The sequence below is a fragment of the Stegostoma tigrinum genome, chromosome 30 (genome assembly GCF_030684315.1).
Source record: "Stegostoma tigrinum isolate sSteTig4 chromosome 30, sSteTig4.hap1, whole genome shotgun sequence".
NCBI lineage: Eukaryota > Metazoa > Chordata > Chondrichthyes > Orectolobiformes > Stegostomatidae > Stegostoma > Stegostoma tigrinum.
Window position 1 is genome coordinate 45,763,483 of NC_081383.1, and position 27,900 is coordinate 45,791,382.

General features: G+C 40.0%; 1 protein-coding gene across 3 annotated transcripts in view; it reads right to left on the minus strand.

Moving 5' to 3' along the window:
- The window catches only part of ndc80 (NDC80 kinetochore complex component), a 78,974-nt gene that overhangs the window by 15,802 nt on the left and 35,272 nt on the right, over positions 1-27,900 (minus strand). For all 3 annotated transcript variants that reach the window (XM_048559607.2, XM_048559609.2, XM_048559608.2), the window contains 7 exons: positions 20,744-20,846; positions 18,570-18,668; positions 16,182-16,275; positions 13,610-13,716; positions 7,113-7,257; positions 2,376-2,581; positions 973-1,128 (listed from right to left, as the gene is read on the minus strand). In XM_048559607.2, the coding sequence (XP_048415564.1) occupies positions 973-1,128; positions 2,376-2,581; positions 7,113-7,257; positions 13,610-13,716; positions 16,182-16,275; positions 18,570-18,668; positions 20,744-20,846 (910 nt within the window). The remainder of the gene's footprint in view (positions 1-972; positions 1,129-2,375; positions 2,582-7,112; positions 7,258-13,609; positions 13,717-16,181; positions 16,276-18,569; positions 18,669-20,743; positions 20,847-27,900) is intronic.

Here is a 27,900-nt window from a genome sequence, read left to right on the forward strand (position 1 = left end):
AACATGGATCAGAAACTGACTTAGTAATACGACACAAAAGGTAACGGTAGAAAGTTGTTTGAGTGGCTGGAGGCTGGTATCCAGCAGCGTACCACAATGATCAGTACCAGGATCCTTACTGTTTGCTATATACGTAAATGATATCGATGGAAATGTGGAGGGAATTTTAAGCAAATTTGCAGACAACACCAAGATTCGTAGAGTGCTTAATAGTGAAGAAGATGGTTGTACGTTATAGGAAGATATAGATTGCTTGGTCAGATAGTATTTAACGCTGGTAAGTGCAACATGATGTACCTTGGAAGAAGAAGCAAGATGAGGGCACATTTAATGAATGACAGGACACCGAGTAGCTTACAGGAATAGAAAGATTTGGGGTATTTAGTCCCAGTTCCCTGAAGTTGGCAGAGCACATGAACAGGATTGTTAAGGTGGCATATGGGGCACATGCTTTCATCAATCATGGCATAGAGCGTAACAGCAAGGAGTTAATGTTGCAGTTGTACAGTGCGTTGGTCAGACCAGAACTGGAGTACTGTGTGCAGTTCTGGTTACCTCACTACAGGAAGGTTGTAATAGCACTAAATGGGGTACAATCGAGGTTCAACAGGATGGAGAGACTAGACAGACTGGATTTTTTTTAAGAGCAGAGAAAGCTGAGGAGGGTACATAATTTAGGTGTATAAGATTGAGAGGAATGGTCAGGGTGAATAAAGAGCAGTTGTTCCCTCTTTGAGGGATCAATCACGAGTGAGTATAATTTTAGGCTAAAGGCCAGGAGTTTTTGGGAGATTTAGGTAAAAAACCTTTACACTCAGCAGGTGATGGGAATCTGGAATTCATGCCTAAACTTGGAAACTTGGCAACCTTTAAATAGATATTTTGAAGAGTGCTTCAACTATCATACCATAATATTAGTGTTAATTATCAAATGTAAAAACACAATGTAGTTACAAAAAGTTAACATCTTACTTTTATTTTTTCAGTATTTTGTGACAGAGTCCTCTTTCCAGACACGATGTCCAAGAGGCTTATTTCAAAGTTCTGTGCTTGAGCATTTTCAGCTGTTTTAGGAATTAGCTTGAGTTTCCTAGCCATCGTATGGTAGTCTTGCAGTCTGACTTCCAGCTAAAGTAAAGCAATGGAAAATGGTGATTCAGCAGTACAGAAATATGCCGTATACCAGTTAAGTCCATGAATCAAATCTGAGATTTTCCCCACTACTTGCTATCAAGTGAACCGCAATTTTGCGAGATTTTCTCCTCCACATAAGTGAACAAAGTCAACCTAGGCAACAACATTGACAGTCATCACCTCAGGGCTGATTTCAGAAAAGTTGACCCAAAAACTGTTTTTTCAGTCTAACTTTAGGAAGCACCTTCAGGGCCTTCAACTTGAAAACTAGATTTTACAACTGAAAATACAAAGCACATTCCAGAAGAAAAAAATACACACCAGTGAAACAATACAATTTCAGCACTGTCACACCAAACTAGCTGGGTAATGACAGTAAAGATTGTTCAGATATTTTCTTCTGTATTATAAAAAGGGAAGGACTAGAAGAATCTCAAAAGAAATTGTGTCCCTATAATCTTTTAGTTGGTTGATCACCCCAATGCAGGGCAATATGTAATCTCCTGATGGAGACAGTTAGCTGTGGTTTGTTGCTGAATGTGTCTTCCAGTCAGAAATATATGTTCTGTAGGCAAGGTATAAAGTCAGGAAAAATTAGATTAGAATTTGAGTGATAACTGGAAGAATAAAATATGAGATCATCCATGTTGGACCTGAGAAGGATCACAGTACTACTTAAATGGTGAAACTCAAACCATTGGTGGCCTAACGAACTGTGGAAGTCCAAATAAATAGATTGCAATTATATTTGTTTATATTTTAAATAAATAGGCTTATGGAACACTAGCACTTATATCTAGATGACCAGAATACAACTGGGTAGAAATTATACTGTCGCCATAAAAATCTCAAGTGAGAATACACATGAAGTATCATGTTCAGTTCTGGACATCACACCAGGGTATTTGAGGGAGGACAGCATTTATCTATCAGAACGATAATTGGACTTCTTGGGTTAAACTAATTAGGACACTAGAAGCTGATGTAGGTCTAATTGATAGACTTTTGTTAACTGAAGGTTTGAAGGGATATGGCAAGTACAGTTAGATCAACCATTAGACCACTGAATGATAGAAAAGATCATGGGGATAAATAGTACATTCCTCTTCCTACAAGTTTAACAATCTTGGCACACCAGAAAATCCAGTGTTCTTTATTTAGCTGCTGTAATTTTTTACTTAAATGTAATTAACAGTTAATTAAGCACTTGACAATTGAGCTTCATTATGAGCACACCTCACCATTTCCTTGGCCTTTGTCACTTTAATCTCTTCATTCCACATCCTCTTTTCTGCATCCTCAAGGCTTTTGCTCAGAAAAATTGTTGCCTGATGCAGCTCATTTTTCTCATGGTTCATTTTCTTAACGTCAACTGCTGAGACTTCTTGTACGTCGTATATTTGCTGCAATTTGTTGTTCTCCTCTTTAACTGCATCTAATTCCAGTTCTTAAGGAAAGAGACAAAATATACATGATCCAATACGTACTCCTTATGTTAACAAGTAAATTATTTTGAAAGGGATATAAATCAACAAGCCTTACTCTAGAATCTCAAATCTTCAAATTTCCAGTATCTGCGGTAATTTGCTTGTGTTGTGGTAATGAATTAAGCAGTTTCACGTGATACATGCATCATCAAGTTCTGTTCTTTTGATGGGATTTCTTTTTAGCTGTTTATGGTTTCTGTTTCCCTTATGTATAAAAATAACATTTTCAGAGCAACATTTCCCATATTCCATGAGAATTCCAAATCTACCCTTCATTTTCAGATCCATCCAGACATCTAACACTGCACAAATGGCTGTTCTTGCTGCATCCAGGAATTCACGTTTTTGTGCTGCCGCACAAACATTCTTGACTGCAACACCAATTCTATCTCAAAGCTATCCTGGTTACCAGTTTCATTTGATTTTTCATATCATCCAGGAATTTAACAAAAAACTTGTTCCCTCCATTAAGCCTATTACTTCTCTTCGACCCAACCTTTCCACTAATCTCTCCTATTGCTGTGTATTCATGATATCTTTCAAATTTTGTAGTTTGATGTTATTTATTTGATTTGAACTGCAAAGTATAAGTTTTATTGTCTTACATCCAACCTTCATAAATGTTGAGCAAGGTACAATGTGGTTGTCACTTGTGCACCCGTGTTTTTGGCCGGGATCCTCTCCTAACTCATCAGATCCTTCTAACCGTCTCCAATCTCAGGCAGTGGGGTGGTGCTCATTCACTCTCAAGCATTTCATTCAGAACTGCCAGTGATGTCAGCCATCTCAGTTTTTCTTATCTGACTAGTCTCCCTCCCTAGGAGCTTCATACATACTTGTTCCTTCAAAATTCAACATCAGCATCACTAATCCTGCTGAAAAGTTCTTGAAAGGCATACTAACCTCTACCAAGCAGTGGCTGAATGTCAGTACTCTTTACATTTCCTCCCATCTTCCTATTGATTATGTTCCTCACCAAGATAAAGCTCCCAGGTTTTCCACTAATCTCGTCTCTTCTGGAGATTTTCTTCTTCGTTGCTTAAGATGATATGGTACAAGGAGTGGCTATTCAGCCCCCTAGTTCCTATGTAAGCACTTTGAAAGAGCTATGAAATAAGTCCCACTTCTGAAGACTTCCTCCAGTCTAGAAACCTTTTGCCTTTCATCTTAGTCAGCAAATCCTGTGCAGCCTGCTTCTACCTCCTCGTCTTTATCCACAGAAAGGATCATTCTGAGTTCTACTGTTCAGGCTATTCTTGCCCCACAAACATTTCTCTTCCCAATTTGACTTTTTTTCTCTCCATTGACCTATTAAAAAAAAGTTCAATGAAAGGTTGTGAGCTGAAACTTTAGCTGTTTCTCTCTCCACAGATGCTGCCAAACTATTTCCAGCATTTGTTATACATACTTCAAGTTTTCAGTATCCACAAATTGTCAACAATACACAGATCCCATTAATGAATTTTAAAAACACAATAGCGGATTGAAGCTGGTATACGATGACTTCTTTCTTTGATCTATATAACTGACTTGGACATTTGAATACAAAATTAAATTTTTAGATTTTCCAACAATTCTAAACCGTAGGCATTGTTTTGCAGAATGTGCAGATGTGATGGGGGCATTTTAATAAGGAAAAATCTTAAGTGATGCACTTTGGCAGAAGGAAATGAACCATAATATAGATTGTACAGCAATTCTAAAAAGTGTACAAGGACAGAGGGCCTAGTGATTCACACACACAGCCTTTTTAACGGTGGCAGAACATAATGAGCTATTTATTTAGCATAGTACACAAACCATTTTGAGTTTAATGAATAGTGATCTCAAGTACCTAAGAACATAGGAAATAACAGCACGAATAGGCCATCTGGCCCCTCAAGTCTGCTTCGCCATTCAATAAAATCATGGCTGATATTCGTGGACTCAGCTCCACTTGCACATCCACTTATCGTAACCCTTAATTCCTTTGATGTTCAAGAATCTATATTTGCCTTAAAAACATTCAACAAGGCTGTCTTAACTTCTCACTGGGCAGAGAATTCCAAAGATTCACAACCCTTTTGGTGAAGACATTCCTCCTGAACTCAGTCCTCAATTTGCTCACCCTTATTTTGAGGCTCTGCTCCCTATGTTATCATTTCACCCATTGGTGGAAACAACATCCCTGATTCTATCTTATCTATTCCCTTCATAATTTTTTTTGTTTCTATAAGATCACCCCCCTCATTGTTCCACATTCCAATGAATATAGTCCTGGTCTACTCAGTCTCTCCTTATTAGCCAAACCTCTCAACTCCGGAATCAACCTCGTGAATCTCCTCTGCACTTCTTACAGTGCCACTACATCCTTTCCCAGGTAAGGAGACCAAAACTGCATGCAGTACTCCAGGTGTGGCTTCACCAGCACCCTAGGCGTCTGCAGCATAACCTTCCTGTTTTTCAAATTCCATCCCTCTAGCAATGAGGGTCAATATTCTATTTGCCTTCTTAATTACCTGTTACACCTGCAAACTTAACTTTTGAGATTCATGCACAAGGACACTCAGGTCCCTCTGTACTGTAGTGTGCTGCAATTTTTCACCATTTAAATAATGTCCATCTTGCTGTTATTCCTACCAAAACAGATGACCTCACATTTACCAACAATGTACTCATCTGCCAGACTCTTGCCCACTCACTTGGAAATAATTGCGGCCTCACTGATCCCCGAAGCACACCACTAGCCACTGATCACCGCCTAGAAAAAAAACACCCATTTATCCCCACTCTTTGCTTTCTGTTAGTTAACCAATCTCCAATCTATGCTAATACATCACCTGTAATGCCATGCATCTTTTTTGTCTTGTGCAGCAGCCTTTCATGTCGAATGCCTTTTGGAAATCCAGATACACCGTATTCACGGTTGTTCACCGCACTTGTAATACCCTCAAAGAATTACAGCAAATTAGTTAAACATGACCTACCTTTCATGAATCCATGCTGTATCTGTCCAATGGGACAAATTCTATCCAGATGTCTCACTGTTTCTTCCTTGAAGACAGACTGAAGCATTTTCCCATGGTCAAAGTTAAGCTAATGGGCCACTAGTTACCTGCCTTTTGTCTACCCCCTTTTAACTAAAATAGTAGCACACATTTGCTGTTTTTCAATCTTCCAGAACTGCTCCAGGAAAGAAGACCCTGTTGAGCTTGACTCTAGTCTGGCACTGTCTAGTAAATTTTGGTCAATTATCACAGATGTATTTGCCATTTCCCTGCCATCTCTTTTCGTAATCTGGGATGCATCCAACCAGAGCCAAGAGACCTGTCTACCTTTAGCCCCATTAGTTTGCCCAACGCTACTTCTTTAGTGATAATGATCATTTCTAGGTTTTCACCTGCCATATCTTCCTTGTCATTGGCATGTTATTTGTGTCTTCCAGCATGAAAACTGACACAAAATACCTGTTCACCGCTTTTTTCATCTCATTTCCCATTATTAAATCCCCCTTTTCACCCTCTACAGGGCCAATGTTTACCTTAGCCACGCTTTTTCATTTTATATATTTGTAGAAACCTTTGCTTTCTGTTTTTGTATTCAGCTAGTTTACTCTCATAATCTATCTTTCTTTATAGCTTTTCTCATGGCTTTCTGATGACCTCTAAAGATTTCCCAAAATCCTAATTTGCCACTAATCCATGCCAATTTGTATGCATTAGCGTTCAATTTGATACCCTCTTTACTTCCTTAGCTATCCATGGCTGAACACAAAAGCAGGAAAGCCAAGCTAACGCACTACCTCTTTGTGGGCTGTCATTGGTTTCTAACTCACAGTTGCCCTTGAGAAGATGGTGCTAAACCAACATTTTGAACTGCTAAAAGCCCTTTAAATACAAGATTAGGTTAGATACGCTAATGCTATTCGCCTTGGAGCAAAAAATGAAAAGGTTGAGCTAAGACTCAACAGAGATGTGGAACATTGCAATAGCTTTACATTATACCATGTCCAAAGAAAAGCAATCCCAATCAGTTTATGGAATAAGGACTAAGGGACGCAGATTTAAGGCACGAGCCAAAGAGGCAGGGGGATTAGAGGAGAGTCTATTCTTGATACAGCGATTGGTAATGATTAAAACCTCACTGCAGAAGGGTGATAGATGTTGTGATGAGTGTCTTCGAAAAGAAGTTGGATGGGCATTTGAGTGGAAGAAACTTGCAGGATGACAGGCATCCAGAGCAAATGATACTGAGTGAAGTGCTCTACAAGGTGCTGACAAGAGCTAAAGGAGCCAAATGGCCTTCTGTGCTGTAAGGGCTTTAAAATGGAAATGATAATGGAAAGAGTAGTCCAACATCGTTTGATCAAAGGTGTTTAGTAATTACTTTCAGAATATTTCAATTTACCTCAGCAAAATATTCTTAAAAGATGCAATGCTATTTTGTTACAATTAAAATTATTCACCATCTCATTACTCTTCAAAATCAACACAAAGCTATAGAAATAAATACCTGCAGATTCTATTTCATCTTTGATCCCTTTTGCTCTCTGCTCGAGAAGAGCTTTGTGCTGTTCCATTTCTTCAAGGTACTTCTTATATTTCTGTTGGTCCTTTTGCAAACTAATTTTTGTTTTCTCCAGTGCCTGAACTCTGTCCTGAAATCAAAAGTCATGTTAATGATGAATTGTTCTATCATGTCACAGCTCTGGAGTTTCTTCATTTGAGTTACATGCTCAGCTTTTACACACACATTTCTAATATTTAATTGGATTTTTGAAATAAAATAAACGCACGCATTAATTACTTCCTTGTGAACATATACCAGCTCAGAAAGTTTAAATGATTGAACTTGTGTAGTCTTAGAAGTCATTAGGGTAAAGGTAAATAAACAAGACAAGGCAAGTGGCATTGAAACTATCTTTAGAAATATGGTGTCCTACACCTCTTAGGCACATTGATACAGGCTGCACACCTAGTCCCTAACAAAGCAAATATTAATGATATTAAACCTGAAAATCTACTGCAAGAATAGTCAATGATCTAAAATAACTCAATACTCCTAAAGTGACACCACAGGGGAAATTCATGCTAACCTCATCATATGACATGAAGGTTGGTAGGGTTGTGGACAGCATAGAGAGCTGTTGTAGATTGCAATGGGACATTGATACAATGCAAAGCTGGGTAAAGAAGTGGCAGAAAGAATTCAACACAGAAAAGTGTGAGTGATTCATTTTGGAAGATGGAATTTGAATGCAGAATAGAGGGTTAATAGCAGTATTCTTGGCAGTGTGGAGGAACAGAGGAATCTTGGGGTCCATGTCCAGAGATGTCTCAAAGTTGCTACCCAAGTTAATAAGGTTGTAAAAATAACATATGGTGCGTTGGCTTTCATTGGCAGGGAAATTGAGTTTAAGAACCATGAGGTTATGCTGCAGCTCTATAAACCTCTGGTGACACCACACTTGGAATATTGTGTTCAGTTCTGGTCATCTCATTATCGGAAAGATATACCTTTAAATTGAGGGGTGAAAGATATAGGACAGATGTCAGAGGTGGTTTCTTTACTCAGAGAGTAGTAAGGGAATGGAACGCTTTGCAGGCAACGGTAGTAGATTCGCCAACTCTGGGTGCATTTAAGTTGTCATTGGATAAGCATATGGACGTACATGGAATAGTGTAGGTTAGATGGGCTTCAGATCGGTATGACAGGTTGGCACAACATCGAGGGCCGAAGGGCCTGTACTGTGCTGTAATGTTCTATGTTCTACGATATGGAAATGTTAGAGAGGGTGCAGAGGAGATTTCCCAGGATGCTGCCTGGACTGGAGGGCAGGTCTTATGAGTAAAGGTGAGGGAGCTAGAACTTGTTTTATTGGAGCGAAGAAGGATGAAAGGAGACTTGATAGAGGTGTACAAGATGATGACAGGCATAGATAGAGTGGATAGCCAGAGACTTTTTCCCAAGGTGGAAATGATTGTTATGAGGGGGCATAATTTTAAGGTGATTGGAGGAAGATATAGGGGAGATGTCAGAGGTAGGTTCTTCAGAGAGAGTGGTGGGCGTGTGGAATGCGCTGCCGGCAGTGGTAGTGACTCAGGTACTTTAGAGACTTTTAAATGACTCTTGGATAGGCACATGGGAGATAGTAAAATGTAGGGTATGCAGGGTAGTTTGATCTTAGCAGGATAATAGGTTGGCACAACATTGTGGGCCAAAGGGGCCTGTACTATGCTATACTGTTCTTTGTTCTATGTTCTATGACTGAACACCAACCTCTTGTGGAAAATACTTCTTCTGAATAGGATCCACAAAACCCCAGTCCAAGCATATTTCAATTCTCTCTGTCCACAGCTATTCAATAACTTGTAGCTCCCAGCTCCTTTTTGAGCCCTATAAAACTTTAGTTATTTAAAAACTTCAACACAGCCATGAGACCACTTGAAACTATTAGATACCAAGTCATCAAGTGAGGTGCTGTAAGGCAGGACCAAAGCGTAAAGGAAGAATTTGTATTTGTGGCAGTTACGGAGCAACAAAAAAATCTCCAAATCAGCATTAACAAACTTTGACACTAAGGCACTAATTTGTATAGCAGGGTGACCAAAGGGTTTTGTCAAGGAGGGAGGTTTTAAATAGTACCTGCAAGGGAAAGACAGAGTTATATTTAGAGATAATGGGAACTGCAGATGCTGGAGAATCCTAGATAAAGTGTGGGGCTGGATGAACACAGCAGGCCAAGCAGCATCTCAGAAGCACAAAGGCTGACGTTTCGGGCCTAGACCCTTCATCAGAGAGAGGCATGAGGAGAGTGTTCTGAAATAAATAGGGAGAGAGGAGGAGGCGGACTGAAGATGGATAGAGGAGAAGACAGGTGGAGAGGACAGTATAGGCGGGGAGATGGGGAGGGGATAGGTCAGTCCGGGGAGGACGGACAGATCAAGGAGGCGGGATGAGGTTAGTCGGTGGGAAATGGAGGTGCGGCTTGAGGTGGGAGGAGGGGATAGATGAGAGGAAGAACAGGTTAGGGAGGCGGGGACAAGCTGGGCTGGTTTTGGGATGCAGTGGGGGGAGGGGACAAGCTGGGCTGGTTTTAGGGTGCAATGGGGGAAGGGGAGATTTTAAAGCTTGTAAAGTCCACATTGATACTTCCTTTATTCATTCAAGGGATGAGGGCATTGCTGGCTTGGGCACCATTTATTGCCCATTCTTATTGCCCAGATGGCAGTTAAGAGTCAACCACATTGCTGTGGGTCTGGAGTCACATGTAGGCCAGACTAGGTAAGGATGGCAGTTTCCTTCCCCAAATGACATTAGTGAACCAGATCTGTTTTTCCAAGAATCAATTCATGGTCATTGTTAGATTCTTAATTCAAGTTATTTATAATTCAAATTCAACAATCTACCATGACAGGATTTGAACCTGGGTCCCTAGAATGTTATCTGGGTTTCTGGATTAACAGACCAGCGATAATTACCACTAGGCCACCACCTTCCCATAAGTGCAATATAGGTAGAAAGGTTTAAGCTGGTAATTCCAAGCTTTGAGCCTTGGCAGCTGAAGGCAGAACAGGCAAAGGTGGAGTGATTAAAAATTGGGAACATTCAATAAGCCAGACGTGGAGCAGCAATAGATATCAGTCTGACTGGGTGGAAGAGACAGGAAAGGGAGATTTAATGGATGAATCTGAAAACAAGATTGAGAATTTTAATAGAGGTGCGACTACACTGGGATCTGATATGGTTCAGCAAAATAATATGGTGGTGAGATTTAGGACACTAACAGATTTTTGGATGACCTCAAGTTTACAGACAGTAGAACGTTAGGCCAACTAGTCTGCTGGGATGATTCAGTCTAGAGGCAAGTCACAGATGAGGACTTCTGAGAATGAAGAAACTCAGGCAGACTTAGTGTTGATCTGGATGCATGGCCAGAAAGTTATTGTGGGTCAAATATAGCACCATGGTTGCAAACAGTGTATCTCAGGTCCAGACAACTTTCAGGGAGAGGAATAGAATTTGTGACTTAGACAAAGACAATGATTTCAGTTTTCCTCATATTTTAAGACATTTCTGCTCGTCCAATATGGAATGTCTGTCAAGCAATATAATGCAGGGCAGCATACTGGCTCAGTGGCTTGCATTGCTGCTTCACAGCACCAGGGACCCAGGTTCAATTCCAGTCCTGGGTGACTGTCTGCATGGAGTTTGCACATTCTCCTCATGTCTGCGTAGGCTTCCTCGAAGTGTTCCAGTTTCATCCCACAGTCCAAAGATGTGCAGGTGAGGTGGATAGGCCTTGCTAAATTGCCCATTGAGTCCAGGGATGTGTAGGCTGGTTGGATTAGCCATGAGAAATGCAGGGTTACAGGGACAGGGTAGGGGTGTGGGTCTGGGCGGGATTCTCTTCAGAGTGTTGGTGTCAATTCGATGGGCCAAATAGTCTGTTCCCCGCTGTAGGAATTTTAGGATTTAGGACATACAATAAGCAGAGGGCATAAGCACACAAAAATAGAAAATGTAGATCATCAGGTTTTGAACAATGCCATTTAAAACAGCATTCAGCAATGGTGATCAAATTGAACCTTGAAAATCCTTGGATCTCTAGATTACTGCTATTGCCATGTTCAAATGAGCACAGAAACAGAAGAATAAAGCAGAAGAAGTGAATTGTTGGACAGCAGCTGGAGAGAGATTGACTTGTACAGACCAGAACTGCTTTATAAAAGTAAAGCTTAAGACTTAGGCAGAACTAGAAGTGAGTTCTTTGTGGGTATCTTGCTAGTTCTGTTGAGGTGGTGTTGAAGTGATTTGGCTCGTGTGGAAACCAAGAGATAATTGGATTAAGGAATACCAAGAACACTGCAGAGATGCATAGCACCAGGATGAGAATAGTCACTAAATGCATGGGGTTAGAGTAAATGGGAATAAATAAAATTCTACATCACAGTTACTGTTCAGGCATATGAATGCATGTAGTGTTGAAGAAAGAATGGTGAGTTATAGATGTGGAAAGAGGCAATAACTCCCAAAGCATTTTCAGGAAAATTTTCTGGAAGTGTTTCCAGTCAAAGGGCAAAGGTAATACTGATAGACCTGGTTCTTGGGAATGAGGTTGGCTAAGTTGATAGAATGTCAGTGGGACAACATTTAGGAGACAGTGATCACTGTATCTGAAGGTTTAGGGTGACCGTGCAAAGGACACTGAACATCCCAGATTAAGAAAAGTAAACTGGACGAAAGCCAATAACAACAGGAATGAATCTTGATAGAATAAACAGAGTCATAGCTTGTCAGGAAAGTCGGCAGTTGAACAACTGTTTAACTTCAAAAGAGAATATATTTTGAGCAGTCAAAGCATATTCCTTCAAAAGGCAAGGCAAACAAAGCTAAGTTTCCCTTGATGAGCAAATAGATAGAAATTGTGAAGAAAATGGGCACTTCTGATATAAAATAGGTAGAATGCATAATTGAGAATCAAGCTGAATATCGAAGGTTCAGATGGGATAAGAACAATCAAAGCAGCAAAGACAGAGTATAAAAAAGAGAATAGCACACAGCCTAAAAAGCAAGCCCCAAAATTTTCTATAACCATATAAATATTAAAAAGATCTAACTGATGAGGATCAACAAAATTGATTTATATATAGAGACATAGGACACAGCTAAAGTGTTAAAACAAATTCTTTGCAGGCTATTGGCCAAGCATTGGAAAACAGGATTAAAATAGTTGATAATAAAATGTGGGGCTGGATGAACACAGCAGGCCAAGCAGCATCTCAGGAGCACAAAAGCTGACGTTTCGGGCCTAGACCCTTCATCAGAGAGCTGGATTAAAATAGTTGCATGGTTGTTCTTACCCGGCATGGACACAAAAAGCTGAACAACTTCTGTCTGTGCTATAGATCGCTCTGATGCTATGCTGCACACCTTGTGTTGATAGGTTGCCAGACATGGCCGTTTCCACCAAACGAAAGTCTAACCAATGAATTTCAATGGTAATGACATTGCTAAATCATCTACATTTAAATCTGGAGATCATTACAATCTTAACTCAACCTCCATTCAAACACAGTGATTACAAGAGCAGGTTGAGGACTGGATATTCTACATCAAGTGACAAACCTAATTCCATAGTATCTTTGCACCATCCATAAGGCACAAGTCAGGAAAGTGCCAAAATACTCTCCACTGATCTGAGAAAATGCAGCTCCAACAATATTTATGCAGCTCAAAAACAGCCCATTTGAGCATCACTATTCCATTCTGGTTGCTGCAGTTTTTGAACCACAGAGGGTTGGGGTTAAAGAGAAGAATGGGTGAATTCCCCTCAAAGTCACAAGTAGCTGGCTAAAAAACTAATATAGGTGAAAAATTAATGAAGGGTTCCCTCCCACCCACCTACAATATTATAAAAAAATCAATATACGTAATAAAATATACAAATGTATCATATTACAACAGCACAAAGCAATACATCAGACATCTGAAATCCCAACCAAACTTATTAATACAAGGGACAACAGTGCAATCTTTCCAACTGTGCCACAACTCAAATTCAAACATATCTAAGTGACAGTTCTTTGATGCCACAGCTCCTTCTGCCACATTCCAGCAACCCCTCTCCATTGTTTCCTCTGACCCACCAACCCTGCTAATAATCCAAGGTCCCAAAACTAATTGTTGAATAGTACCAGATTATAAATCATTGTGCTAGTACTGTTGCACTTAGCACCCATCACATTCTTGCTCCCTGTAAATCGTCTTTAAGACACAGCTTTAAAAATACAACTTTAAATTTAGCTTCATATACGTCTTAATTATTTTTGCATTGTCATAACCAAGGTCAAACCGGAAGTATTATCATTATACTCCCCTAAAATGAAATTATGGAAATGTAGCATATATTTTTGAAAGTGATTCGCACAACAAGAAACAGAAGCATCAGTGTTTGCTTTTGTAAATGTGAAAAAGTACAAATGACAAAGACAAAGAACATTACCAACCGGTTCATTCTGTTTCTCCTTCTCCAACCTCTCCAGCTCTTCTGACAAATTTCTGTTTTCTGCAGTGACAGCATCAAATTGGGCTTCATCCACTCCAAAATGTTGCTCTACAATGCACAACATAGATATTTTTCAATAAATCATTTCAGCTTAAACTAGAGATCTCAATTGCTATCAGTAAAATCTGTTTCAAAGGCATTACAAGGCTTCTGATTTTGACATGTAGTAAGCAAATAGTTAAGAACATCAGCCAGATCATAGATGAGAAAATTATTTCTGGATTCAAAATAATTAAATGCTTAGAAATATTTCAATTAATCAAGCAAACCAATGACTAAACTCCACAATCAAAAAAGAACAATAAAAAGAGAAATACAGCACAGGAACAGGCCCTCCAAGCCTGTGCCGCCCATCATGTCCTAACTAAACTTAAAAAAAAGCACAAATCTTCTGCCCTTATTCAGTTCGTGACCCTCTTTTCCTTCCCTATTCATGCAACCATCCAGATGCCTCTTAAAAGTTGCCAACATGCCCGCTTCCACCACCTCCCCTGGTAGTGGGTTCCAGGCTCTTACTATTCTCTACATGAAAAACTTCCCTTGCACATCTCCCTTAAGCTTTCCACCTCTCACCTTGTGGCCCCTTGTAATTGAAACTTCAACCCTGGGAAAAAGTCTCTGACTGTCCACCCTATCTATGCCTCTCATAATTTTGTACTACTCTATCACGTCTCCTCTCAGCTGCTGTCTGTCCAGTGAAAACAATCCTAATGTTTCTAACCTTCCTCAAGCAGGGTCAAGATGAGATGCCTTGTTATGGCGACCAACAGCCTAAAGCAAAAACATAATCTTAATTATGCTGTAAATCTACCAAATAAATCAGCAGAAAAAAAAAATCAATGTCGCTGTGGATAAAAGGAGATGGAATGATTGTAAAAAGCTCCAGAGCTGTTGGTAATCCTTGCAGACACAGCTAATCAGGCATAGATTTAGATTGGATTTGACAGGAGGACTAGGTCCCAGCAGAGAGTTTATATTGGAGCTATACAGGACTTTAGTTAGGCCACAACTGGAGTACTGCCTGCAGTTCTGGTCACCACATTATAGGAAGGATCTGATTATATTGGAGGGGTACAGAGGAGATTCACCAGCATGTACCCTGGATGGACCATTTCAGTTCTGAAGAGAGGCTGGATAAGCTCAGACATAGCAACAACTGCAGCTGGCGGAGTCAGAGACAACAGTGTGGAGCTGGAACAGCACAGAAGGCCAGGCAGCATTACAGGAGCAGGAGAGTTGGCATTTTGGGTCAGGACCTTTCTTCAGAAATGGGGAAGGGGAAGGGAACTGAGAAAGAGAGAGAGGAGGGGAGCCCCACCCTTCCCCACTCTCTCTCTATTTCCTCCAGCTCCAAGCTCTTGTCTCTGGATGAGCTCAGGTACTTTTTCTCAAGTGAAGAAAGTTGCGAATGTATACTATTATTAGAGGCATTGATAGAGTGAACAGCAAGCTGCTGTTCCCTTAATCAAAAGGTCAATAACAAGGGGGCATAATTTTAATGTGAAAAGCAGGAGGTTTAGAGGGGATTTGAAGAACTGTCAGGATGGTAGTTGAGGCAGGAAACTCAACCTATAAAAAGTACCTGGATGAACATTTGAAATGTCAAAACATTCAAAGTTATAAATCTCGTGCAACAAAGTGGGACTTAGAGATAGAAGAAACTGCCGATGCTGGAGTTCGAGATAACAAGGTGTAGAGCTGGATGAATGCAGCAGGCCAGGCAGCATCAGAGAAGCAGGAAAGCTGACGTTTCAGGTCTGGACCCTTCTTCAGGAATCTGGGACTAATGTAGGTAGTTGTAAATCTTTGGTGGTACAGACTTGATGGACTGAAGGTTCTCTTCTTGTACTGTGTAATTCTACAATCTTGCTAAAATGTGAGGTCACGAGACAAAATTTCAGTAAGCAATGGCTACCATGGAATTCAGATTGAATGCCAACAGCTGCAAGGTCTCTCTAAATCATTACTTTTGTTCCATGGCATGGGTTAAATGACAGGTCTTTGGGACTTGACTGTTATTGCTACAAAGCCTGTGATCTGTGAAAAAGTAGGTGTTAGTTTAAACAATTGTCCATCACTCTAAATATTTCCCATCATACCACATCCTGTCCCAATTCAGCAGGTGAAGCTACCCCAACACTGAGATGTCAAAGTCTGAAGCATTGTTAAAGGGGTCACACAGGAGAAGCACTGCCTGAAGAGCTCACCTAGTAAACAATTTCTCAGCATGCAGCAGGAAAATAAAATTTCCAAGGCAGAATATGATGCCAGTGTGGGGAAAAATTTATACTCTGTGCCAATGGATAAAAATGTTGCCCCTTTCAAAGCTACATAAATTTAATTTCTCTATTGGTAATACATAAGATGTGACAAAAATGTACAACTTTCATGGAAAGATTCAAGATATTTTATAGTCAAGTATTCACTGTGCAACGATCTTTTCACAAATATTTTTCGCATGCTGACAAAAACATAGACAAAGTTCTATTTCAAATAAATTAGGTCATACTCACTTAGTAAAGTCAAGTTCTCCAAGTTCAAGTCTTCACAGTCATCAATGCCAGAAAGGTAACGTGAATAACACTTACTTGTATAATCAATGAACAGCTATAAAACAAGTGAACTTAAGTTATGAATATGTTGTTCGCTTCTTTGGTAAATGTTCTTGCCAAAATATTCCAAGTCAAAGAATGAAATCAGAATAGAAGAATCAATTTTTCAATAACTTCTCATGACAGTGTTTTCACAGCAACCCATTTTTATATTTTTGATATGCACAAATGGCAACTTGGCCACTGTTAGATTTTGTGAAAAGATTTAAATAACTGATCAGGTCAGTCTTCAAGAACTATGATTTTAAATCAACCTGTCACAGTAAATGTCTGAAGGCCTACTGGAGAATTAATGAAAGTTTGTACACATTATAGGAATTATAACAAAAGCGAAATTCTTAAAAATTATCCTGCTTTTGGATCTTATAATTAAGGATTGAGTTTTAGCTTAGAAAAACCCAGAATTTGAAAAGAATTTGAGCAGTTTGAAGACCACCTGAGTGAAATCAGATATCACTATAAAAAATTTAAAAAGGAGGCTGTTCAAAGGTATGAAATAAGTCACCTCAATGAGACAGTAGCTCATAAATTCTCAGAAGCATTTGGTTAGAGATCTGTATTGGTTGTTCAAAGCAGTGGATGGTCAAGCTATTTGCCTACCATATCCTTTCAAGTCTGCATCACTTGATCTTAAAGTAACATAAATGAAGGGTGTACTAGGGCAGCAGATAAGATGAGGCTGACAGCATGACTAAGCAGGAAGTAGTTGTACAAGTGCTAAGTTGAGAAGAGGTTGTCTCTCCAATGCGATACTTTTCTAAACTGCGGTTGTAACAGAAAAAGAATTTTCAGGGGTAAACACAAAATACAATAGATTGAGGCATGGAAGAGAGATGAAGGTGAAGAATAATAAAGTGATCAGATGTGATTTTATTGCTGCAGTGGGACTTGCAAGTTGACGCAACATGGCAAGATCAAGGAGGTGGCCATGATTGGGAAATAGGGAGTTTATGTGGAACAAGAAATTTACAGATGCCTGTTAAGTTTACAAAAGTTACCGGAGAAGAAAATGCTACTTAAGAATCCTATTTAGATTATTTGCATCTCTCAATTCCATGACATTAGCTACTTCCATTAACACTTCCAAACTAGGTGCTGTAAGAGAAGGAAACAAATTAATGAAAGTTTGTATACATTATAGGAATTATAACAACAGCTACAGAGATAAAGAAAGGCCAACTGTGTATTGAATCAAAATTAAGTTAGACAAAGTGTTGCTTCTCTATTGGACACTTCTAATTTATTGGTCATTCTAAATATAGGATATTAATTCCTTCACCTACTTGTCCAATTAATATCAGGCTTATTGAAATCTTCATCAATTCCTTAGCTTGTCTACATATCTCGTCACTGACCTCCATTCCACGGTTTGTGAACTGCACCTATTAGTGTGGCCGCCCTCTCCTCCCTGTCCTTTCTAAGCACATTTCATCCTGCAATATTTAATTCTCAGTCCTGATTTTTCTGTAGCATATTTCAGTAATCCCTACCATGGCTTATTGCTCCCAATGCACAATTACCACCAGTTCCTGTTTTATTACAGAGATTCTATACTGCAAACTTGCTTCAAGTTGGATTTCCTTTAACTTATTTTCAGACTTCCATTATTCCATTGACACTAGTGTTTTTTTTCCTGTCCCTACACTGTCCCTGTTTCAGGAATATTCAGCTATGTAACTTTTTTGTATATTCAGCTTTCTTTGTAAATCTTTTTGGAAATACCCTACTGCCAAATCTGGCGGGGATCTACTGCCTCAAGGGTGGCAAACAAGCCAAGACAGACAAGAGAGATGTTTTGCTTTTGTCAGTCACAACTGAGAGCAGAAATAAAAAGAAGTTACATTGAAATCTATCAAATTTTTCCATAAACGCTTTAAAAAAATATTCTCCTCTTCGTCCCCCAATTTCCCAAAAGAAATTCATAGGAAGGAACAAATCAAAACAAGTACTTTTTGATGCAAACGCAAGATGCTTACAACTACAATGATTAGATCTAACTGTGTGCTGACCTTAATGGGAAAATTCAGAAAGTTCCTACTTGAGAAGAGGAGGCCAAAAGATAAATGCCATTCTTGCGAACATAATGAATGCTGAAGCTGCAAAGCTCATGACAGCATTTGTCACATTTGTATTTAACTAAACATCTGCTCTTCCCTATTTATATGTCAACATTTTCTGTTGCCAATAATGTAGTGCTTTAAAAGAAGTTTCAAAATTGCTAAAAGTTGATAATGTATTGGAGTACCATCTCAATGGCAAAAGCCAGGTGATGAATTAGACATTACATACCCTATTATTATGAACACCATCATCAGTCACATTCTCTACTACATCCCAGTCCTTATCAGCACCAAACAGGATCTTATCTGGATCAACAGAGTTAATCAGCTGTGGGCAAAGTAAAAAGGAACAATTATTCAAGTCATGTTTATATGAGCATTACTGACCACAGACTACACTTGCAAATCCAATCAGCATTTTTTGTGAAGCATTTAGGACTGCTACCAAATGTTGCATAGTCGATAAAGATATTCCTGCATGCAAAAACACAATTGCTAAAACCTCACTGACAGTATCCTTCTCACAGTTCAAGAATAGATGTGATGTGATCAGGTCTAACAGGGTGGATCATTAAGTTGGGGTCAAAGGAAGAGATGTTTCAAGACTGGAAAATAACTTGGAAGGTGAAGAATCAACTATCAAAAACAAAGGCGAAGTTTACATAGGAAAGAACAAAGATAAAAGTGTTGTAATAGGGTAGCAGGAACTAATTTTCTTTTAAAGAAAAAGGTTCTCAAGGGTATCATGCTCAGAATTATTGCCTGAGGTATAGTCTCGGAGAGGGAGGATATCCTTGAGGTTCCATTTCAGAACGTTTTGTCACAGCTGACAAATAATCAAGCGATCATTACCCCATTGAGTATTCAACAGGCCGGCAGATGGAAAAAGACAGGGAAGGCCAAATTTGTAAATTCAAAAATTAGAGTGTTGACAATCATGAATCTATGCTAATTTGGGATTGCAATATTGTAAAGGGCAGAGATAAGTCTGAGCTTCTGAAGCTCATTGGTGCAACATCATTCAGGAAATTATTCACAATCAGTACCTGTCAAGTCCAATAAGGAAGACAGTCAGTTCAAAATAAATGGGCACGGCAGGGAATTTTACCCTTAATCTCTCAAAATAACATAGATAAAAGGTAATTCACTGCATGTTGTTCAGTTTTAACATTGTTGATAAAGTAGCATCTGTACTACTGTTTACTGTTGCCAGTTTCACATCACCATTCCTCTTAAGGCAACCATTCTGTGCCATCTTCTCAGATAGTCATGCCCACATTGTTTCTGATCTTGCCCCTTAGTCCCCCTTTCCCCTTCTCTCATGACTCTCTGCCCTTCTTTCAGCCTTAGCTCCCGATCTTGACCTGCACCTACCACACCCCATTCCATGTCATTACTGGGCCTTGTTGCTCTAATCTTGTCTCCCACAAAAACCTGCCTCTCACCCACTCTTCCCATTTTAGGACCTGACAGTTCTTCTCCAGGAGCAGAGCAGCCAGAATAAACCAGTCTTGGACTCCATCTATTGGCAAGAGTTAGTTGGTACATAGATTCCAGCTGATGTTGCACCAATCAATTTTTGCCACTAGATAGTGGGTCAGTCTGAACGTATACTGTTGACTATATTTTGTCAAGTACAGTATTTTCTTTTAAAAATCATTTATGGAACGTGGTTTTGGGGGCAGGGGGAGTGATGTTGTCACTGGCTGGCCAATATTTATTGCAGTTCCCCAGTTGCCCTTGAGATACTTCTTGAACCACTGGAGTCTACATGCTGCAGGTTGACCCACAATGCTGGACAGAAGGAATTCTTACTGTATTTGTCATTAGATTCATTGATGCTTACAACAACGACAAAGCACCATGGTTCAGAGCCTGCACTGATCAAAAACCATCACCTAAGTCTGATAAACTCATTTTTTTCAGCACTTGACCTGTAACTTTCCATGCCTTGGAAGTAAGACCACATCTAAATAATGTCAGGAGGGTTTCTGCCTCTACCATTCCTCCAGGCGAGTTCCAGATTCCCATCACGCTCTGGGTGAGAAGTTTTTCCCCTCATCTTCTATACCCCGATTGTTGAACCCTCCTCCAAGGTATTTTTTCTTTCACTGTACATTTATTGAAGTATTTTAAGTTGGAAGTTATTGTAGCAAGGAATGTATAGTGCAGCTCATGTTTGGTACCCTATTTGAACATGTTTGTTTTGTTTGCTGTGTGAGAAACATCCCAAGGAACCTAACTCAGACTTTAATGTTGATACCTATGGAACCTCTAATTTGTTTAAAGTTGGTCCATTTTAAAAGTCACAATTTTCAGGAACACAACAACTTATTGTATGTACTGTGAGGACTTACAGTATGCAATTCCAAATTTTTGTTTATGAGGATTAGGGAATCTTACCTTAACATTATCCATCAGCCAAACCAATGCACCAAGAATCAGTGGCCAAGTGTGTGGAGCTCCTACTGTATACATTGAACTTTTTGACAATGGAAAAGGATACCTTAAATCAACAGAAAGAAATTGACTTCTTTTGAGACCATTGTACCCAAACTTGTAACATTGTCTTACCAAATTTACATTAACTCGAGTAAGCATGTGAAACATCAAATCATTGCTGCTCTGCTTGATGGTAGTGAATTGTCTCTGTGAATTGTTGCGTCCTTTGGCACGTAGGTACACTCACGACTTTTAGGAAGGAGTTTCAAAAGATCTTCCAACATTACTACTTCCAAGATCCAGCTTTCTAATCTCCTTCCTAGCTTTAATTTGCCTGAAGGACTTCACCTGTCACTGGTTCTTCTTGTCTTGCAAGCCTTCATGCATTCGTCTGGATAATCAAGTCCCCAACCCCTACTATTTTTTTTGCTGTTTGTCATTTTTTTTTTGCCCTTGGTTGAAGGATCAATGACCAAGGCATAAATGCATAAATGTAAGGTTTCGAGGTGGTCAGAGTAAAACATTTCTTCACTTAGGTGGTGGGATTATGGAACTTACTGACTGGAGGGGTGGGAGAGGCAGAAACCCTCAACATTAGTATTTGGATGTGCGCTTGTGATATCAAGGCATAGGTTATGGGCCAAGTGCTGAAAAATGGATTAGAATATTTAAATGACTGCTTTTGACTGATGCAGACCTCTGATTCATCCTGTGTTTTAAGGTCTTCCTGCTAGATTCATATTGTCTATCTCAGTGTCTTTTATTAAATGAGTACAGCTCTTTCCTTTTAGCAGAATGGGCATTTTGTGAACTCCTCCCACTGGTATTCTACTGTTTTACTGCTAATGTTCCCCATTAATTGTGCAAATTCATACATGTCTCCTACTATATTTAAAATCTTGATTCGTGACTCGCCCTTTTCTTTCATACCTAAATTTAATTATATGCTTGTTACTTAAATGCTTCCTTACTGCGAGATAAAGACTAATTGAATTTTCGATACTACTGGGAAAGATGGCATATTAAAGGAAAGCAGCAGCCAGGTCAGTGACAACACGCCTGGCTCTGTTGTACAGCAGGGAGGATCAAAGTGTAGGTGAACAGTGGTGATAGAGAACTCTGTGTAGTTAGGGGCAAAGATATCTCTATAGCATTAAGCAAGACTCCATGATAGTGTTTTGCACTGGGCAGCATGGTGGGTCAGTGTTTAGCTCTCAGTGCCAGGACATCGGTTCAATTCCATCCTTGGGCGACCATTTAAGTGGAGTTTGCACATTTTTCTTTGGGTGCTCCAGTTTCCTCTCACAGTCCAAAGATGTGCAGGTTAGGTGAATGGCCGTGCTAAAAAATGCCCATAGTGTCCAGGGATGTGCAGGCAAGGTGGATTAAACATGGTTAGATGGATAACATAGGGGGATGGGCCTGGAAGCGATGCTCTTGCCAGGGACAGTGTGAACCTGATGGGCTAAATTGCCAGCAGGGATTAAGATTCTTTGGTGCCAAAGTCAAGGACGTCTGAGCAGGCATAGGATATTCTGAAAGAAGAGTGTGAGCAGCCAAAGGCTATGGTCCATATTGGCTCTAATGACATAGACAGAAAGAGAGATGAGGTCCTGCAAAGAGTGTGCTCGGGAAGTTAGGTATGAGGTTGAAAAGCATGACCTCCAATGGTTGCAATCTCAATTACTTTCTGGGCCATGTGCAATGTGGCTAGGATTAGGAAAACTGTACATTTAAATACATGGCTAAGAAGCTGGTATAGGAAGGAGGTCTTCAGGTATGTGGATCATTGGGATATCTTCTGGAGCAGGCAGGACTTGTACAAGGATGGGTTACACCTAAACTGGGTGGGGGAGAGAAGAGAGGTTCACCAATATCCTGGCTGGGAGGTTTGCTCGTGCCATAGGTTTGAACTGGGCTGTAGGAGCCAGAGTAGTAGGTCAGCATGCAAAATGACCAAGGAGTCAGAGGCTAAGGCCAGTAAGGGTAAGCGGGAAGAACATACAAGGTGAAATCATAGAATGCCAGGCCTGTTGTGTTCAGAGGTGCATTTGTTTCAACAACAGTATGACAGATAAGGCAAATGAACTTTGCACATGGATTAATACATAGAACTATGAAATTGTAGCCAATACAGATACTTGGTTGAGAGAGGGACTAGACTGGCAGTTCTTGGATTTAGATGTTTTCAGTGAGAGAGGGATGTAAAAGCATTGAGGGTGTTGCGTTACTGATGAGAATATTACAGCTGTACGAGGTAACATTAGACGGCTTATCCAGCGAGGCCATATGGATAGAGCTCAAGAATAGGAAGGGTGCAATTACTTTAGGATTGCACCACAAAGCTTCCCAACAGTGAGCAGGTGAGAGAGGAATAGATATGTAAACAAATTATGGAAAAACAGTCAAAAAAAAGGTTGAGGTGGCAGGTGATTTTAACTTTCTCTATATTGACTGGGACTCCTTCAGACCCAAGGGCTTGCATGGGGGAAATTTGTTAGCTGTGTCTAGGATGTTTTGTTTTGAAATTCCTGAATTAGTACGTAGTTCAACTAGGGAAATGAGCACGGCCTGGTGATCAAAGTTTCAAAGGGGGAGCATTTCAGGATCAGTGACTGTAATTCAGTAAAGTTCACATTACTTATGGAAAAGTAGTCCTCAGGTGAAAGCATCAGATGAGAGGAAGGTAACTACCATAATATTATGCATGACCTGTGCAATGCAGACTGGGAGTGGCTTTTTAAGAGTAAATCCACACCTGTCATATGGCAATCTTTTAAAGGCCAGTTTGTTAGAGTTCAGGAGCAACATGCTCCTGTGGAAATGAAGGATTAGATGGCTAGATTCGGGAACCTTGAGTGACAAGGGAAATTGGGAGTTCAGCCAAAAAGAAAGAGGAGGCATATGTAATGTTTAGGAAACTGAAGACTGTCAGAGTTCTCAAACAATACAAAGCCAGCAGGATAGAACGCAAAAAGAAATTAGGAGAGCTAAAAGGAGCCATGAAATGTCTTTGGCAAACAAAAGGAAAATCCAAAGGCATTTTAAACATATGAGGAGCAAATGTGTAGCTAGAGAAAGGGTTGGTCCATTTAAGAACATAGTTTGTAATTTATGCATGGAGTTGCAAGTGGGTGAGGTCCTTAACTAATATTTTGCATCAGTATTCAAAGGAAGACATGGTGAATAGTGAATTTCAGGAGGGGTATATTGATATTCTATGGTGTGTCAATATAAAACAGGACGTAGTATTGAATATTTTGAAAAGCATTAAGGACAGACAAATTCCCAGGACCTGATAGGATCTAATGCAGAATGCTGAAAAAAGCAGTTGATGAAATTGCTAGGGCCTTGTACAAAGTTGTTGAATTGTCTTTAATCACAGAAGACGTCCCAGAGGACACCAGAATAGACATTGTTGTTCCTTTTAAGAAGGGCAATTTAATACAGGAAATTACAGGCCAATGGAATTTATGTAGGGAGATTATTAGAAAGGATTCCTGGCTTTGGGATTTGTTTCTATTTGGGAAAAGATAAGACTTATTCATGAAAGACAGCATGGCTTTGTGTGGGGAAGGTTGGTGTCTCACAAATTTGACTGACACTTCCTCAAAAAATTCAAAGAAGATTCGAGGATAGGGCAGTAGATGTTGTCAATGTGGACTTTGCAATGCCCTTGACAAGGTCTCTGATGGCAGGCTGATACAAAAGATGAAGTCACACGGAATCCATGGTGAGCCGGTAAGATGGGAACAGAACTGGCTGAGTCAGAGAAAACACACTAGCGGCAGACGGTTGTTTTTCCTGTTTGCAGATGTGAGCAGTGGTGAGCTGCCGGAGTCAATGCTGAGACCCCTGTTATTAATGATATTTAGATATAATATTTAAAAATGATTCGGAGGAGAATGTAGGAGGCCTGATTAGTAAGCATGCTGATGAAACTATGACTGGGGGCGCCTCAGACAGCGAGGAGGATTGCTAGAGGATACAGCAGGATTTAGATAGCCTGGAGACTTGGGCAGAGAAATGGCAGATGGAGTTTAACCTAGGCAAATGAGGTGATGCATTTTGGGAGATCTAACGCAACAAGGAAGTGTACAGTAAATGGCAGAACCTTTAGCAGCGTCAACATATAGATAGATGTAGGTCCACAGTTTCCTGAAAATGGCAAAAGTGGATAAGGCAGTCAAGGCGGCATATACAAAGAAGAACAAATATCAACACAGCACAGGAACAGGCTCTTCGGCCCCCCACGCCTGCGTCAACACTTTTTGCCCTTCCATACTAAAACTGTCTTCGCTAATAGGAACCGTATCCCTTATTCCCTTCCTATTCATGTATTCATCCACTTAATTCTTGAATGCTGCTATTGTGTCTGTTTCCATCATCACCTCTGGCAATGTGTTCCAGACACTCACCACTCTTTGTGTGATAAACTTGCCTCACACATCCCTTTCAAGCTTCTCAACCCTCCCCTCGCCTTGAACCTGTGTCCCTGAATAATTGATCCCTCCAACCTGTGAAAAAGCCTTATACTTTCCACTCTATCCATGCCATTCACAATCTTATAAACTTCTATCAGGTTACCTCTCAACCTCCTGCATTCCAGCAAAAACAAACCTAGTCTACTCAACCTTTCTTTATAGCTAAAATACATACCACACAATATCTTAATAAACCTTTACTGTACCCTCTCCAAAGCATCACATTCTTCTGGTAGTATGGTGACCAGAACTGTATGCAATATTCCAAGCGTGCCCCAACTAAAGTTCTATAAAGCAGCAGCATAACTTGTCTATCCTTCTACTCGATGCCCCTTCCAGTGAAGGCAAGCATGTGATAATCCTTTTTTCCTACCTTATCTACCCGCGCTGCCACCTTCACACCCAGATCCCTCTGCATGTCAATACATCTAAGGGTTCTGCCATTCACGATGTAATTTTCATCTGTACTTGACCTTCCAAAATGCATACCTCACATTTTTGAGGAGGTGATGAAGATTATTGGGGGAAAACAGTTGATGTTGTTTACATGGACTTCACTAAACCTTTGACAAGGTCCTTCATGGTAGACTGGCACAAAAGTGAAGTCGCATGGTATCAAGGTGAGCTGGCAAGATGGATACAGAACTGGCTTAGAGGGTAACGGTGGAAGGATGCTTTTCAGAATAGAGGGTTGTGACTAATGGTGTTACATTAAACTCCATCTGCCATATTTCTACCCATGCCTCCAACTGATCTATATCCCATTGTATCCTCTGACAATCCTCCTCACTATCCGCAACTCCATCAATCTTTGTATTGTCCACAAACTTACTAATTAAACCAAATACGTTTTTCTCCAAATCATTCATGTAGAGGACCCAGCACTGATCCCTGTGGAACACCATTAGTCACAACCCTCTTCCAAAAAGCATCCTTCCACCATTACCCTCTATCTCCTATGACTAAGCCAGTTCTGTATCCATCTTGCCAGCTCACCTTGATAGCATGTGACTTCACTTTTGTGCCAGTCTACCATGAAGGACCTTGTCAAAGGTTTTAGTGAAGTCCATGTAAACAACATCAACCGCTTTTCCCTCAATAATCTTAATCATCTCCTCAAAAAACTCGATCAAGTTAGCAAGGCACAACCACCCCCACACAAAACCATGCCGCCTCTCGCTAAAAAGTCCATTCGCTTCTAAATGCGCATAGATCTTGTCCCTGAGTGTCTTTTCCAATGATTTCCCTATTACCAATGTGAGACTCTCAAGCCTGTAATTTCCAGGATTATCACTGTTGCCCTTCTTAAACAATGGGACAACAGTGGCTGTTTTCCAGTCCTCTGAGACCTCACCTGTGGCCAAACAGAATACAAAGACGTCTGTCAATGCTCCAGCAATTTGTTTTCTTGCCTCCTTCAATATTCTGGGATAGATCCTTTCAGCATCAGAGGACAATGTTTCTTTAATACTTTTAAGTATTAAGAATTTGGCACACTTGCCTGTGTCAGTTGGGGCACAGAGTATAAATCTTGACAAGTCATGATGCAGCTGTATAAAACTTTAGTAAGGCTACATTTAGAATATTGCATAGAGTTCTGGTCACTATACTACAAGAAAGATGTGGAGGCTTTGGGGAGTGCACAGAAATAGTTTATCAGAATATTGCCCAGTTTGGCGACTATTAGCTATGAGGAGAGATTGGACAAACCTGGTTTCATTTGCACGTCAAAGAATGAAAGATGACATGAACAATGTTCACAAAATTGAGAGACATATGGAATGGATAGCCAGTCATTTTTCCCAGAGTCAAAATGAAAGTTACTTAGGGACATGGGTTTAAGGTAAAAGGGGTAGGTTTAATACTTTCAGTGGCAGGTTAGTTATGTTACTTTTGAGAGGGTGGTATGTGCCTGGATTGCACTGCCAGGGGAGGTGGTGGATATAGTATCAGAATTTAAGAGGCATCTTGACAGCTATATGAATAGGCAGAGAACAGAAGGATACAGACAGCTTAGAGGTAGAAGGCTTTTGGTTTAGAAAGGTATATGTCGGTGCAGTCTTGGTATGTTGAAGGGCCTGTTCCTGGGCTGTACTGTTCTTTGTTCTAATGCAGGCTTGTCATATATAAGATGGCTTTGTCTTCTAATTGGTACAGAATGTATGGTTTCAGAACATAAGGAATTTATCCCTTTGGGATTCTAGCTGTTTCCATATTAAAAATTAACATCTTCTATTACAACCTTGTGCAAAGTATTTCTGTATCCCACTACTTAAATCACAGAAAGCCTACAAACTCTCACCAAAATCTAGCATCCTTTTCTATTCTGCTCTTAATGAGACTGAATGTAGACTGCCAATATCTCCCTGAAGGATCCAAATGTCCTTGGTCAATATTGTTATTCTGTCCTTCTTTCCCTTTTGAAGACCATCACAATTTTCTAAAATAAACTAATGCACGCAAAATTTTTCCAAATCATGGACTTTTCTCTTCAATTCTGAAGGATACCTTTTCAAGAGCAAAGGTTTTGAATTTTAATGTTTCATGTCTGTGACCTTATTTTGGAATACAAACCTAAAATGTTAATGACTTTTCTTTTTACAAATGCTGCCTGACCTGCTGGTAGTTCCAGCA